Genomic DNA, 15938 nt, shown 5'->3' on the forward strand with positions numbered 1-15938 from the left:
TGTTGAAACCAAGGTAACTGGTATGTTGCCTGTTTTCGGATCTGTGAATAAGAACTTAAGAGGAATCAACCCTGCGTCTTCCTTAGCTGTTCTGGTATGTTTTTTCTGTTACTCTTCAACATTCCCACCAAAGTTAACTTGCCAACATTGTTAAGCTCCTCACCTAGGTCTATGGATATATAATAATGACTCGTTGTTATATTTCTTCCACTTCCTGCCAGCAGATTCACTAGGCGTCTAACAACTGCCTTTGCACTTCGTTCCTCGGCAGGTTGTTTATCTTTCGCTGCATAGATCTCCATATTTAGAGCATACCGGGTGTGTGCATCTGATAACATCCTAATCAATATGCCATACTTCCCAGGCTTGTCTTTCATAAAGACCTTAAAGGGACATCTTCCTTGTAACAGGGAGAGCATTTCATCGATCATTAGATCTGCAGTTGGTATGTTTTATTTCACAAACATTTCATCAATTTTGTTGAAGGGGGCAAAACTTATCCTGCTCTCATCTTTCGGTTCTTGTTTCTTTATCATCAAATCTAATCAGGGGCAGAAGTTCTCCACATCAAATATGACTCATTGTAGCTATGTAGATATTCTTTCCCAGTACTTTCCCCCATAAGTCCTCAAGAGGAAGTCTAGTGTCATTATCTGTTACCATGAGTATCAAAATACCAATGAAGGCATACATTTCTTCTATGATTTTAAGTTCTAATTACGAGCTTCTTGGTTTGTATAGTCCACGATAATCTTCATTATTTTGGGAGTTATGAACTTTTTGAAAGATTCTCTGACACACTAGAGGTCAAACCTTCATGAGTCAAAACCTTCACGAAAATTCACTATATTTTGTACTGAGCTGCATACTTGCCTTGGAGGAGCAGTAATATATTCCCTACCACTTTTTGCTGTAACAATGATGCTGGAAGCAGCTGCATGCTGTTCATCAGAGGATGAACTCAGTGAACTTAACTCATTTTCAATTGTTGTGCCACTATCATATGTCACAACTGTATCATCTTCTTCTATATCACTTTCACCACCTTCACTTGCTCAATTTTTTATGGCTGACACCTCCTCATCTGTGAGAAACATCTGATACTGACAGGACATTTTATTAGAACTGCGAGTACTGTACAGCTGCTCAAACAACAAAGGCGATTTATTTCAAAACAACAATGGCAACACAATACAGTGGTACCAACAGTCAGAGTTGCATTTCATTCTGCCATACTGAGAAATATTTTAATGAGAAAAATTGTTAAATAATTCACAAAAATTATAAAACCATGACAGCACATACTCTATATATTTTCTCTGCAACTACCAAAATTCTTGCTTCTTCACTCCAACAAATAGATATATTACACAAATAAAACAAATGCTGCAGACAATTTTTGCCCCCCCCCCCCCCCTCCCCCTGTGGTGCTAGGGTTAATGCTGTTATGTGTAATTTCTTCATGGATTTATTGTTGCAAAATATGTTTTAAATACAATAGGTGTATAGTTGATTTAGTTTACTTTACAGATGTAATTGTTAATTACCTTACTATGAGTCTAAGGAAACCAGGTTAAATGTTTTCCTAAACTAACAAAAGTTTTTAACTGATTTATTTCACTCTGCAGATGCAATTGTTCTTTCTTTTAGTATGAGTTAATTCTGATATTTAAATTAATTGTAACAGTGACTTGTCTCATATCCATATGTAACAACACACAAATCAAATAAAAACATCACAAAGCATGATTATAATCCAAGGAGTAAAGGTAACAAGCATAACTGTGTGTAAGGAGGGAGGGAAAATGGGACACTTACATTCTTCTGAAATCTGAGGTATAGACTTAGTATTTTTTACAAAATTCTGCCACATTTCTAGCAATAATTGTCTATGATTAGACCAAATTATAAAGTCAGCATTGCTGAAGGCAATGGAAAATACAGTGCCTTTTCTTTACATTAACTGCTGTTTCTCCACTTTATGGAATATTAATGTAAAATTTTTTCTGATTGTTTCTGTTCCTATTCAACCGTATTTTCTCAACTCTTTGAGGTTTTTCTATTACAGGTATTTAATTGTCATTCATAAAACCACATTACTGTTACATGAAAAAAAAAATCTGTTAAATACACTGCTCTGCAAAACTTACAATCCGAGATAGGTAAAGTAACATAATACACCAACAACTTAGTGGAAATGGAAGAAAGTGCAGGAGCATGTTGCCAGCGATTTTCCAGTCAGGTGCATACAGCTGGACATAACATGGCATGAGGTCATAGGGACTACAGCACCAAATGGGGCTGGCCCCACAACATGAGGTAGTTGAAGCAATGAGAAAAGACAGTGTCTGTCAACCAGTGAGCAATTTCAGTGCGTTGTGGTGGTATTCTTCATTACAATGTGGGCCAGAGACATGATGTGGACATCATCAAATGGGGAAGAATAGCAAAACTGGAAGGAGGACAAAATGTGATGAGTGCAGCCAAGGAGCTTGGTATGCTCACAACATTGTTTCATGCGCGTGGGGAGCATTCCGAACCACAAGCACTGCTGCCTGAAAGAGCAGTAGATGACCACAATATTGCACAACAGGCAAGAGGATTCCATGAAAAACAGCACGTTCAATTGCAACAACATTTAACAGGACTGAAAGGCACGCAACATCGTGCTCCACAGTGCCACGGTGACTGCATGCAATGGTCTCTTTGTTTGACGACCAGTATATTTTGTTCCACTGACACTTGCGTATTGGCAGCACGGTTTGTACAAATACGATGAGAAGCGAACACATTTAATATGCCCAGAAACATGTATGTTTTGGTGGTCCAGGTGTTACATTGTGGGCAGGCATGATGTTGCATAGCCATACTGACCTCCAAATCTTTTAACACGATGCAGTCACTGATCGACATATTTGTGACACTGCGTTCCTTCCTCATGTGCTGATTTCATTTTTATGGATGACAATGCACAACCGCATCAAACAGCACAGGCGGAGGAGCCCTCAGAACGAGAGGATATTCAGCGAATGGACTGGCCTACCTGTTCCACCAATTTAAATCACATCGGGCACATATAGGAAGCATTGGGGGGGGGGGGGGGGGGGGGGGATGTTTTGAATTATGTCCACATGCACCAATGACCACCCAACAGTTTTCAGCCGCACTGGTGGAGGACTCAAATGTCCTACCACAATAACTGCTTACCAACCTCGTGGCCAGCAAGAGAACGCATTGCAGAGCACGCACAGCCATCTGTAATGATCACACACTCTACTGAGAACCATGTCCCTTCTGCTGTAATGTCCAGAGGACTATCATAAATTGCAGTGACTTCAGTGTAAGTATTAGCTTTGACTAAAACTGTCATTTCTGTTCACATTATTGTTTTTTTTTTCAGTTACTTTCTGTACTATGCTGCAGCAGTTCTTTCTATGTATGGTCCAAGTTTCATCAACCTATGTTACTTGGCATACATCATGCAAAGGTTACTTTCATCCATAAGTTTGGCACACCAGTATAAGTCATAGAATAACCTGAATTTAATCGCAAGTAATTTTGGGTCATTGAATCAAAATTGTGACATTCATATTTCTGGTACCACGCGCCGCGGAATTTGAATCCGTGCCAGACGTCATGGACGTCGAAGACCCATAGAGGTCTCTGCACCATAAGCTGTGGCGGCGCGCATCTTCTGGCCCGCTTTTAGTGTGAGGGCGCCACAGTGGAACACGTGGTTCCAGCGGCCAATAGCGGCGCACCCGATAGCGTACTTAAGCACCTGCCTCTCGCTCAGCCGGCCAGACTAATCTCGCGTACGTCTGTTGACACATCGCCTCGCGTTAGACAGCTTACTTACTTGTTCTGTGTATGAGTGGACGTGTTTGATAGGATTCCTTGCGACTCTGCTGTTCGATCTTGTTGTTCGTTCTGTCCTTCGTTGGTCGTGTCCATCCTCCCCTGTTGTATTGTTGTTCGCGGGCCTCTCCACAGGTCCCGCCGCGCTTTCCGTCATTTCTCCCCCGCGACCGTCCCGGTCGCAGTTACAGCAATATTCATATTAATAACATAAACATATTAATGAAATTTGTATATCTTACTGACATCAAAATAGTGTGTCTGATAACATTCAGTGGATACAAATGAGTTGTTCGAGATGCAATACGTTTTGCGTAGTTCTTGTCAAATTTAATTTTTGGGGCATGGTACAATCACAAACTTACCAAATGAATTGCAAAAATGGAAATTTTATAAGTAGAGGGGCCGAGTCATCAAAAGGCACATCAACCACATTGAGAACTTTGCTAGCTTTTGGATGAGTCCTTTTTCTGAGCCATAGAGTACACATAAAAGCACGCATACACATGTAGAAACGTGTACTGTTACACTTCCCTAGCAGACTATGTTGTTCCAGCACTGCAGCTCGACTAGGGTGTGGGACCGTGTAGGGTGGAGTGCACGAGAGGAGAATGGAAGCGTGGAGGGGAGAAAGCGTTGGAGGAGGGTGTCTGACGACAGGGTGGGAGAGGTGGCAGGTAGGAACGTGGCACGTATGAGATCATTCCAGTTGCAGGCAGGGAGTGTTGTGTGCGCCCACAGTGATATGGATCAATGTACTGGGAGGAGGAGACAGCAAAAGAAGAAGGGAGTGTAGGCTCCTATGCTATTCCTAATGTTTGTAAAAGGCCGGCCAGTGCGCATGGACCTAAAAACACGCTTTGCTCTTTTTGGAGAAGACAAATATATTGATTGAGAAATCATAGAACAACAGCATATAGAGCACAGTGAACACAATATTTGCAGAGGTCACTGCAAACCATCTGACATTTAATGATGACACAAGCTGTACAGTTTCTAGAATTTCACACAACACAAAACATGGAGGAAGAACTAAGAAAATCACTTGCTGAAACAGAATTAATGACAGTACAGTCTTCCAAGTTCCTGGGACTACAGACAGCTAATAAGCTAATTTTGTCTGTACACACACTTGAATTCTGTAAAAGACTGAGATCAGCAACATTCCTGCTGCAGTCAATCACGTGCAATAAAATTTATTAAGTATACAAAAGTGAGTGATCGTAATCGTGTATGGGACCTGTATAAGGAGTTCTTTCAGAAACATATTCAAACAGCTGGGCATCACTATTGTAACATCTCAGTACATTCTTTCTCTTATGTCTTTTGTTGCCAAGAATTATGGCTTGTACATAATGAACAATATATGTATCACAACCATAACAAGGAAATAAGTATGAATTGCACACAGTGGCAAAAAGTCTCAGTTCAGTGCAGAACAGAGAACACTGCTCCACTCCATAGTTATGTAACACTCTTCCAGGCAGTATCAGCCAAGTACTATTGATCTGAATAAATGTTAAAAAAACTTCTTGAAACTTATTTCTATTCATTATGAATGAAAACATGCATGGCACTGGTGTAATACTCTACAATTTGCAGAATATTACGCATGTGTCGTGTGTGTTCATTCCTAATGTATACAATATTCTACCAAGAACTGGCGGAACAGTCAATTAATGCAGTTATTTATATTCCTTGCCGTAATCTTATAATAATATTTAACTCAACAATGTAGTGCATTGTGAAATGTGTTATATGAATTTCATTGTTAACACCTATTTGTATTTACAAGTGAAATTACTTTATGTACAAACCAAAGTGTTCAAATTCTCAAATGTATTGTAAATATCTTACAAGTACTATATCACTGCAATTTATTAATTATTGGATCTATGGAAAATAAGTAAATACACGAAATGTAAATAAATAACAAAAATGGCTTCTTTTACACATTTTGAACATTGACACTTCCAGGCAGATTACATCTGTGTGTCAGACTGGGACTCAAACTCAGAACTTTTGCCTGTTTTGGGAAAGTGCTTTTGTCAACTAAGCCATCCAGCTATGACCAATGACCTACTCTCACAGCTGTGTTTCCATTAAGTACCTCTCTCCTAACTTCCAAACTTCACAAAATTCTCCTGCATACTTTACATGACTACCTCTCCTGGAAGAAAGGACAGCGTGCAGAAATGGCTTAGCCACAGCCAAGAGGAGTGTTCCCAAAATGAATTTTCACTCTGCAGTAGTGTGCGAACTTTTTTAACTTTCCTGTAAGATTAAGATTACGCATCAGGTCAGAACCTTTGCCTTCCTGGGAAAATCTTCTACCAACTGAGCTACTTGTGCATGACTCACAACCATTTCTCATAGCTTTATTTTTGCCAGCATGTTCCTATTTTCCAAACTTCACAGAAGTAGTTTGGAGATACTGGTGGAAGTAAAGCTGCGAAGACAGGTCATGAATCACGTCTTGATTCCTCAATTGGTAGAAGTTTTGCCTGGGAAATGCAAAGATCCTGGTTCACAGTTCTGATCTGTCAGAGTCTCATATCAGTGCACAGTCCACTGCAGAGTGAAAATCTGTTGTGTGTTTTGTACATTTCAGCTATGAAAGAGATTCATAAGGCATGCTGATACATTCTGATCCACTGTGTTTCTATCATTATGGTATATAAGAAGTCGTAGAAACTTAATTCTGAAATGGAAATAAAACATTTTTGAGTTTAGCCCATATAAAGTACTACCTTTTCTTCTCTGTATGAGAAAATGTAGCTGTGCTTTTCTGTTCCATTGTGTACACTAAGTTACATAATTTTCATTTTTTTTATTTCTATACAGGTCGGCGAGAATGCTTCGGGAAGACCTATGCTCGCAACAGTTTGTTTCTTTTCCTTGGGGGAATGCTGCAGTCCTTTACATTGCAACAGCCACAGAGTGAAAAGCCGCTCACACTTGATGGCTTGTGTGAGTACGGAATTGTGACTACACCAGACAGTTTCTGGATAAATGCGGTACAGCGACCAGAAGTACCCAGAAAAAACTGAATGTGAGGCAGTAGCCAATATGGACATAGCTGAAGCAGTATTTGAAAGGCCATTATTGTTTCTCATAAGAATGTTTCTTAAATGTGCTCATTTGTGACAAATCAACCAGGCAAAACAGCACAGTGGCAAAGTGATCACTACTATATGTGAATAATTTCAGAGATTCTCTCCTCGGTTTGCAAACGGCAAATATAAATTACTGCTCTCCATGAGATCCATGCCTTATGATGTGTTGTTATTGTGAACAATTTTTTTCAATTATATGAGAAATTACGTGGAGGAAAAATATGAAACTTATTTGAATGAATCTCAATCAAATTTTATGAATACCCATCTTATGTTCACATGTACTCACATATTATTTCTCCCCTAACGTATTATGCTCAGGTCCACTAAGCTAATGATTAGACTACAAAATTTATTCATATACTGCTGGCCCAGAATACTTCCAGAAATGTTATAATCCAAGGGGGAAAAAGTTTAGGTCACTATGTTGATAGATAGTAAGTAATACAGGCTGCAGGAATAAGAATTTTATAGCAAGGTGTTTTAGCTAATTCACAGAATCCCTGTATACATGCAGACAAGACTTTTCGACATTTTTGATGTATAACTCTGTCTAACCTCCATATGCTCTATAATTTTGTTTCCCACTGTGTGGCTCAATCAAAATTCAGGGTAAGCATATGACATTATTGACTGAGATACACTCTTTAATTTTCCTGGGTATAATACAAAGAATAAAAAGTTATATACAACTTCTAAAGAAACCAGACTGCAGATACAGAAGCTGAAGGATATGGAACAGAGGCTGTTATTGAGAAGACTGCGAGATAGCCTATACCCAATGTGATTCAGTTTGTGTATTGAGCAAAGCAGTAAATGAAACAGTGGAAAAAATTTGAAAATAAATTAAACTTCAGGAAGAAGAAATCAAAAGTTTATTTTATGTCAGTGATACTGAACTCTGTCAAAGGACTGAGTTCAATCAGATGAACTCCAATAAAAGTAAAACACTTGTAAAAAGAACATTGTCAAATTAGGTTAAGTGATGCTAGAGTCTTATATGGAAAGAACATGTTAGCATTAAACACTAAAGACAAGAAAATAATTGAAAGTTTTGATATGTGGAGTTACAGTATACCACTGAAGAAATGTTGAAGAGGCTGGATAACCAATGAATAATGGAGTAAGTACCTTCATGGCACACCTATATCACAAGTTGGAATAGGTTGAATGGCTACATCCTGAGCCATCAAGGAATAGTTAATTTATCAGTGGAGGAAAATGGGGAGAGGAGGGGTGAGAGCAAACATTATGGAGAGAGACCAAAGCTTGAACATAACAGTGATGCAGGGAAGCTGAGGCTTGCAGAAAATGGACTAACTTGGCGAGCTCCATGAAATCAGTCTTTGGACTGAAGACTCCCAACAACAACTCAACCAGGACATCTTTAGACTTCACATAAACACTCAGCCTGAAACCAAATAAAAATATCTATTACTGAAAAATCTGGATACAGATTACTTACTTCGATCATCTTCTCACAACAGCAGCCATGTCTGCTAATCAGTGGAAGTCATTACCAGTGCCGTCACAATTATTTATTTTACTTTATTTATTTATTGATTTATTTAACCTGGCGAGATTAGGGTCATCAAGCCCTCTCTTATACCTAACATCTGATCCTAAGTTACATTACATATACCTTTATTGTGATAAGTGTGTTAGACTACATTTAGAAATCAAAAATTACAAAAGCAGAGATGAAAAAACATACACAGTTTACATTTGTACATGACAAGTACAACAATAAATGTAGATTACGGCAAAGTGGTTTTAATTACAAGCACTAGCAACAGTAGGCATGAGAGAAAGTCATGGAAGAAAGTGGAAAAGACAAATGTGATAACACAGATTTAATGAATACACAGAAGAAGAAAGTGGTGTGACCTGTGGAGAAAAGAAAGGAGAAAGAAGCATAAGTGAGAGAGGACAGAAGCAGTGGCTTTACTGGCTAATTGTGAAATGTTTTTGGAAAGTGCTCAGTGGGTGGCGGACATAGGTACTCCAGCTGCTTCTTAAAAGCAGCAGGGGATTGAATTGTGTGCAGAGGCAGGCCGCTTGTCCCAGAGACAGATAGCAGCAGCAACAAAGGAACTTGCGAATTTTTTTTGTTTTATGAATGGATGCACAGCAAGGACATTTGAAAAGTGGGGCTTGTGTTGTAGTTATGATGAGATGACAGGTATTTAATCTCTGATGTGAAGTACTGGGGTGCTCGCATACTGGGGAGCCGATGAAGTATCCACAGCATATATTTTGTGTAACACTTCTTGCAACAACTGTCCTAACTGCGTGTATGAAGCATTCACGTGGTTTTTTACACTGACGTTGCAGATGTAACGCACACAAGCATTGATGGTTAGTTCTAATCATCTGGTGTTTTCATTACTTGTGCTGTGGCGAATTACATTGTCTGGTCACTGAGCTGATTTCTGTCAGTTTGTAGATGACACCAGTTAAACACTCCTGACTCTACGTTTATTTCAGTCAATATGAATTCAGTCTGCATTTCTTCAGTACGGCTCAACATGCTTAAGACTTTGTTTTTCAGATTACATCCCATATATGTAAACCCCCTGCCCCGCCCCACACACACACACACACCTTGCTTGTTTGACCTGTTCATCCCAAAAGACACACAAATCATGAGAGATGAATAGTTGTGTAGTTTTAGCCGTGTTGCATGAAAGTTCCATTAGTGAAAGGGAAGGCCCAGTTCTTCTTAATGTGCATATAGGGACTGGACATTGCAATGTGCTAATAACTACTCTAATTTCTGAAAATTACTTGTTATAATGATGTAATTGATCAAAATGGTTCTACTGCACATTATTTCAAGACTTCATAGACAAACATTAAAGGATGGTAAGTACACAAGTTATGAGGTATATGCATGTGCAAGGCATATTAGTCATGGTGCAAAACACATACCCATGTCATATTTGGTTGTTTTACTCTGCAACCTTCAGAGTGTCTTACCAGTTTTTGTTTACATCTGAGATTGTTTCATCATCAAAATCCTAATGAAGCAGCCTTTGAAATACCTGTTATTCATGGGAGTAAAGGATGAAACACGTCTGAAACTAAAAGAACCCATACACGATTTGTCTTACATCTCTTCTACAATAGTTTTCTGTGCACATTTGTCTAAAATAATAGGTGACAATCTTTAAGGGCCTGCTTTTACCTCAGCATACTAATTATAATTCTTACTTACATTCCCACTTCTCCTTCTGTGTAGAATTGTTGTGATTTCTCATGATTGGGGATATGTGGTATGTGGAAGGGAATTTTATTAACAGACCAGAATTTGCAACAAGCAAAAGAATTTATTGTTCACTAGCCTTCTGTCTGTTTATTTATTTGTGTGTGTGTGTGTGTTTATTCCCACGTATTTCATCCGTACCTCTAGTGAATTTTGCTCTGCAGTATCATCTGAATCCTGAGGAAACTTATAATTCGGCCTGGGTAAGAGATAAACTTGTAATTCTGCTTGGGTAAGAGGTATGTACAAAGTAATTGACAGTGGTTCAACTTTTTGAATGTGAAAATGGAACACTTTTTACATTTGTGATAGTGTACATATTTCATCTCACTTCATGACAGTCACTCACAATCTTTTTATTTTATTTTATTTATCACAGGGCATGATGAGAGGTAGTCGAAACGAAACCCAGATGCAGAATGTAAGTCAGTTGCACCAGTCTTGAGTGGTACTGAGTTATGAGGAAAGTGCTCTTCTGTGGCCAGACAGTGGGACTTTGTGAGGTGGTTGGAGACTAGAAAGATAAAGATTTCGTACAAAAACAAAAACAGATCTCCCGTACCTTATCTTTCCAATCTCCCACCATCTCACAAAGTCTCACCGTCCAGCCACAGAGGAGCATTCCCCTTGTATCTCAGTACCACGCAGGACTGGAGCAACTGAATTACATTCTCCACCTGGATTTCAACTACTTTTGGTCATGCCCTGAAATGAGAATGTCCTGCCCACTATCCGTCCCACCCGTCACACAGCGGTATTGTACCGTCCACCCAACCTACACAATACACTCATCCATCCCTAAAGAGCAGTCACTGAAGTATTTAATTGCTCATCCGTTGTGGTTGTAGGTGGCTGATACTCTTCGTCACTGTCATGTAAATTATCAGAATATTCTTTATTTTTTAGCAGTGTAACAAACCTGTAACATAACTGGTTTGATGTAAAGTCCCTTGCACTGATTCACTTTCAATACTGATTTTATATCAATTTCTCTGAGGCTACACTTCACTGTCTTCTTATGAATCCGAAATGGATCAAAACAACTTCTTTGTAGGAAAGAATATTTATCCAGAATCACTTTCATATGATGATAACAAACACTAAAGTTCCTGGAACTGTACTTCTTGTGCCCACATGGTGTATCCCAGATCTCCATAGCAAAAAATCTTGGTCCGATTCATCCAGATCATACAGTACAAAGCGAATGTCACATTTTGTTCCATATGTTGTTTATGACATTCAGATGCTTGTGCTCTACCAATACTGCAACTTGTTTGAACAAAACTATCACCAGTACACTCTACTGCCTCCATACTGACTTTCCACAACAGTACTGACCAGTCTGAAATAGAATCTTAAAAACATGAGCAACCTGTAATTGTTGCTTGTTTCCTTTGTTGTTCCTGCCTAACAATGACTCATTCTGTCCCTGAAAACTACCATTGTTTAAATTTCTGTTGCCTAATGGTTCCCAACAATTGCTGCAGCTTTATCTGAATCAAGCTGTCTGCATCATCACTATTACTTGCTAAATCATGTTAAAAGGAACGTAACCAAATACATCTCTGTCAACTTTTATTATGCAAATGCCTTGCAATAAAAAGTTGAAATTTTGCCACATATTATAATATGCTCCACTTATGCAGTGTTTGAAATTTGGCTTGGATATCACTCGTCCCTTTTGTGCTACCACACTTCGAAAATCCATGTTTTTCAGGTAATTTTTCAAATTTTTGTATTTTCGTGTGCATGTAACTCTGTTTGTGTGACTGATATGGGCAAGATGAGTTCTGTGTGTGTTTAGGCCACATTAAGCTTACCACAAAAAATTTATACCCTTTTTGAGTGAATTATATTTGGCATAGAGGGCACCTACAATATGTACCTTTTAACGTATTACATTTTTTAATCACATTTTGGAACTTTTTATTTTCCCTCAGAAATATGTTGTTGGTGTTTTGATTCATAGAGTGTGTTCTCTAAGTGGATGTTACTGGGTTGTAAAAATTTCACTGGACTGTGCGGAATAGTTCCAAAGTTCTTAAGACCTGAAGTTGGGTCTGAAGATAGATTGCCAGACGCAGGTTGCAATTTCCGAGTCATGCCACCTTCTTTCACAAGCCGTAATTCTGGAACTAGTTGGCAGGGGAACTTAAAATTTTGTACATGAGTGTTCCACACTTGGTAGCATTGGTGAGCTAAATTTTAGCCAAATCTGAGACTATCACATGGAACATTTTCTCAAATTGGTTGAATTGACATGGAATGACCCACCAAAAAGTAGTAACTGAGCTCATCATAAAGATCTGTTCAAAACATTGAAGATTTTAAACGCACATTGTGATTATATTTACGATTCAATTATGCACATCCAAAATAACCTTCAAAATTTCTGTAAAAAACAGCCTGTCCATGACCATGGAACAAGATATAAGCTGTATTCACATTCATCAAGAGAATAAAAACTCAAAACAGTATTTTCTACCAAGGAATAAAATCATACAGTATGCAGCTCAAGGAGATTAAAGAGATTACCAAAAATGAATTTATTTAAAAGGGCATTTAAAAGTATGTTCAAAGTCACCCCACTTTACGCTAGTTAAACAGAATAAAAACAACCTCATGATGACACTACAAGTCAGTATCCTGCAGCAGAGGCAGCTGTCTACAGCAGCACATTCTCTTCAAAAGCTATGTCAAGAATATCAGCTATGCACAAAGCTGTTATCACCAAAGTTCAAATGCCTAAAATTGTTTGCTTTTATAAATTAAAACAAGACATCTTCCGTTTTGAGTGTCACAAGTTTTTAGAAGACGAAAGAAACTGAAAAGTTGTATTATTTTATTGTATAAACATCTCCATCAGTAGGTATTTTCTCTTTTGGTGATATGTCTGCTAGCCATTAACCCAACAACTTTTTGTTCACTACTTTCAAATGGTGAACCAAGGTTTTACATGGTTTAATAAGAATACCCAATTTCAGAAAGTGTTTATAAATTAAATTTTTTATTGGGTTCATACAATTTAATATCTACATCTTGGAAAAATAAATCAACATGAAAGTTGTTGTTTTGTTAGTGAAAAACATACCAAAATGTTAAGTCAACAACGACAAGCAACTATTGACTGCACTTAGAAAGTAGCATAAGTGTGTGACAATGAGCTGGATATTATTTTCTTCGCAGACAGCAAGAACTTCACAAATCAAGTTCAGCGTATCACATTTTATTGCACCAGTGCTAACATTTTATTGCACCAGTGCTAAGTGCAATTTATAAGCAATGAGGACATCAACCTAATACAACCCAAGTTTCCCACATGTACTGAGAAAATGTGTAGATTGTTTAAGAGTAGTACTGTCCTTCAACATTTACACAGGCAATATTCTTGTTTGGATGTAACTCAGCACCACTGCTGTAGTGCCCCGACGGTGTTGACACGCTCCTCCTACTCGGAGGATAGAATGCTGTATTCACATTGTTGTTACCTTCTTGTAGCTGAAGGCCATCAGTGGATGTATGCAGAGAAGAACTATTCTGTTCCCTGTTGCAAGGTGGTTGTTGTGGTTCCACAATTATTCCAGGGGTCGCTTCAGGCATTGCAAAATCTGAAGGCTGCAAGTCAGTACACAAGTTAAAGAGCATACATTCAGTGGTTACAAAACATATGACACGATGACGCATACAAAAATTTATTAGCTGCAAGGTCTACTCTAACTGCATAAATGCCATTAATACGAGACTGATTTTATAAGCACTGCATTTTTTTTTTCTTCAAAAAGAAATCATATGCTTGTTAACACATATTCCGTCAAACAATGATTGAAGAGGTATTAAATCGTATCTGGGAGAAATGAGTGTTATGGCACAACACGGCTAGAATAAGGGATCATTTGATAGGATACATCCTGAGACATCACAGAAAGGTCTATTTAGTTATGAACAGAAGTGACCAATGTTTGGCTACAGTAAGTTGGTTCAAGAAGATGTAGGTTCACTGGTTATGGAGAGAAGAAGAGGCTTGCATAGAATAGACTAGCATGAAGTCCAGCTTCAAAATAGTCTTTGGACTGAAGACCACAACATACCCTATTTAGAGTTATAGCCATTTACCAATGTTCCAGGCATTGTTAAGCTCTTCAGGAAACACTGTTTTGTTGATAGTGATCTCGTCAGTTTCATCAGGACTTTATTTTTTTAACTTTGAAGTCATTTCTTCATCTCTGGGAAGAACAAAAAATTTCATGGACCAGGTTGAGTGGACAAGGAGAGTGCCGCAGCAACTCATTAAGGCAGTTCGGTGGAGTTTTACGATGAGAGTTTCCAATGGATGTGTCAACATGTTGCTATGGTGAAACACTACATTCCTCATTCACATGTTCATATGTAGTCTGCAGTTCAATATTTAGTGCCTGCTAGAAGGTTCATCAAACCAATTTTAAGCTATTCCTCTACTGTAAGTCTCTCAAACAGCGTGAGGGAAATACAAACGCTTAAATCTTTCAGTGAGAGCTCTGATTTCTCTTTTTCTATTACAGTGATCATTTCTCCCTGTCTAGTTGGGCACTAACAAAATATTTTTGCATACCAAGGAGAAAGTTGGTGATTGAAATTTTGTGCAAAGACATTGCCACAATGAAAGCACAATCATTTTAATGATTGCCGTCTGGCCTTGTATCCCTGACACATTCCCTTATTTTTTGATAATACAAAATAGCTACCCTTCACTGAACTTTTTCAGTGTTCTCCTTCAACTTTATCTGCTGTGGATCCCATACTGTGCAGCAATACTCAAACAGACATGGACAGACAAGTGTAGTGTAGGCACTCTTAAACAGACCTGTTGCATCTTATAACTATTCTGCCAATAAAACACAGGCTTTGGTTTGCTTTCCCCACAACATTATCTATGTGACTATTACAGTATAAATTATTCATAATTGGCACTTAAATGTAATTTGCAGAGTATCCATGTAGATGTAGATGTAATCTGTAAGTGTTTATTTAAATCAATAATCTTTAAATCTGTGTGACTGTCATGTAACCAAAATTTAATGGATTCATTTTAGCACTAATGTGGATAACCTCACTCTTTTTGCACCATACAGATATCTTGTCTAAACTATTTTGTAATTGGGTTTGCTCTACACATGACTTTTAGAGGTGATAAATGACAGCATAATCTCCAAACAATCTAAGACAGGTGCTCACATTATCTCCTAAATCACTTACATAGATTAGGAACATCACATGTTAAATACTAATAAAAACCACCTGCTGTATTGCTACACATTTTTTTGTGTTATGATTGGTTTTGTTCACTGAACATCTTCAGAGTGCTGAATTGGTCTGGTTTTCATAGGTAACGTTAAAGATCAAATCTAAAAACATGGATCATAAACATTCTGCCAACCACTTGGCACAAGTTTGGTGAGCAGACATAGTATGGCCAGTACAGTTTACTGTGTTTCCTGTGTGCATTCAGCCGACTGCCTGGCAGAATTACAGAGTGCAGACATGACATGCTACTTACAGTTTACCTACAACAACCTGACAGCTTCTGCCATGACTTTAGCACAACTCAGCAACCTGAAGATATTCAACAAATGAAATAATTGTATAATAATAATGCTGATGTGGTTCCTATTAACCATTAACATAAATCATCAGCAGTGGTGCTCAACATGATCAAAAACGAC

The 15938-nt window shown here is 38.2% G+C and overlaps 1 protein-coding gene across 1 annotated transcript in view; it reads left to right on the top strand.

The window, feature by feature from the left end:
- LOC124718691 (probable cytochrome P450 304a1) overlaps nucleotides 1-13505 on the top strand; it is a 104195-nt gene extending 90690 nt beyond the window's left edge. Inside the window, exons 9-10 of the mRNA XM_047244314.1 lie at nucleotides 6703-6828; nucleotides 13426-13505. Coding sequence (XP_047100270.1) covers nucleotides 6703-6828; nucleotides 13426-13505 — 206 coding nt within the window. The remainder of the gene's footprint in view (nucleotides 1-6702; nucleotides 6829-13425) is intronic.
- The last annotated feature ends 2433 nt before the right edge of the window (nucleotides 13506-15938 follow it).

This window comes from Schistocerca piceifrons, chromosome 10, assembly GCF_021461385.2.
Source record: "Schistocerca piceifrons isolate TAMUIC-IGC-003096 chromosome 10, iqSchPice1.1, whole genome shotgun sequence".
Lineage (NCBI taxonomy): Eukaryota > Metazoa > Arthropoda > Insecta > Orthoptera > Acrididae > Schistocerca > Schistocerca piceifrons.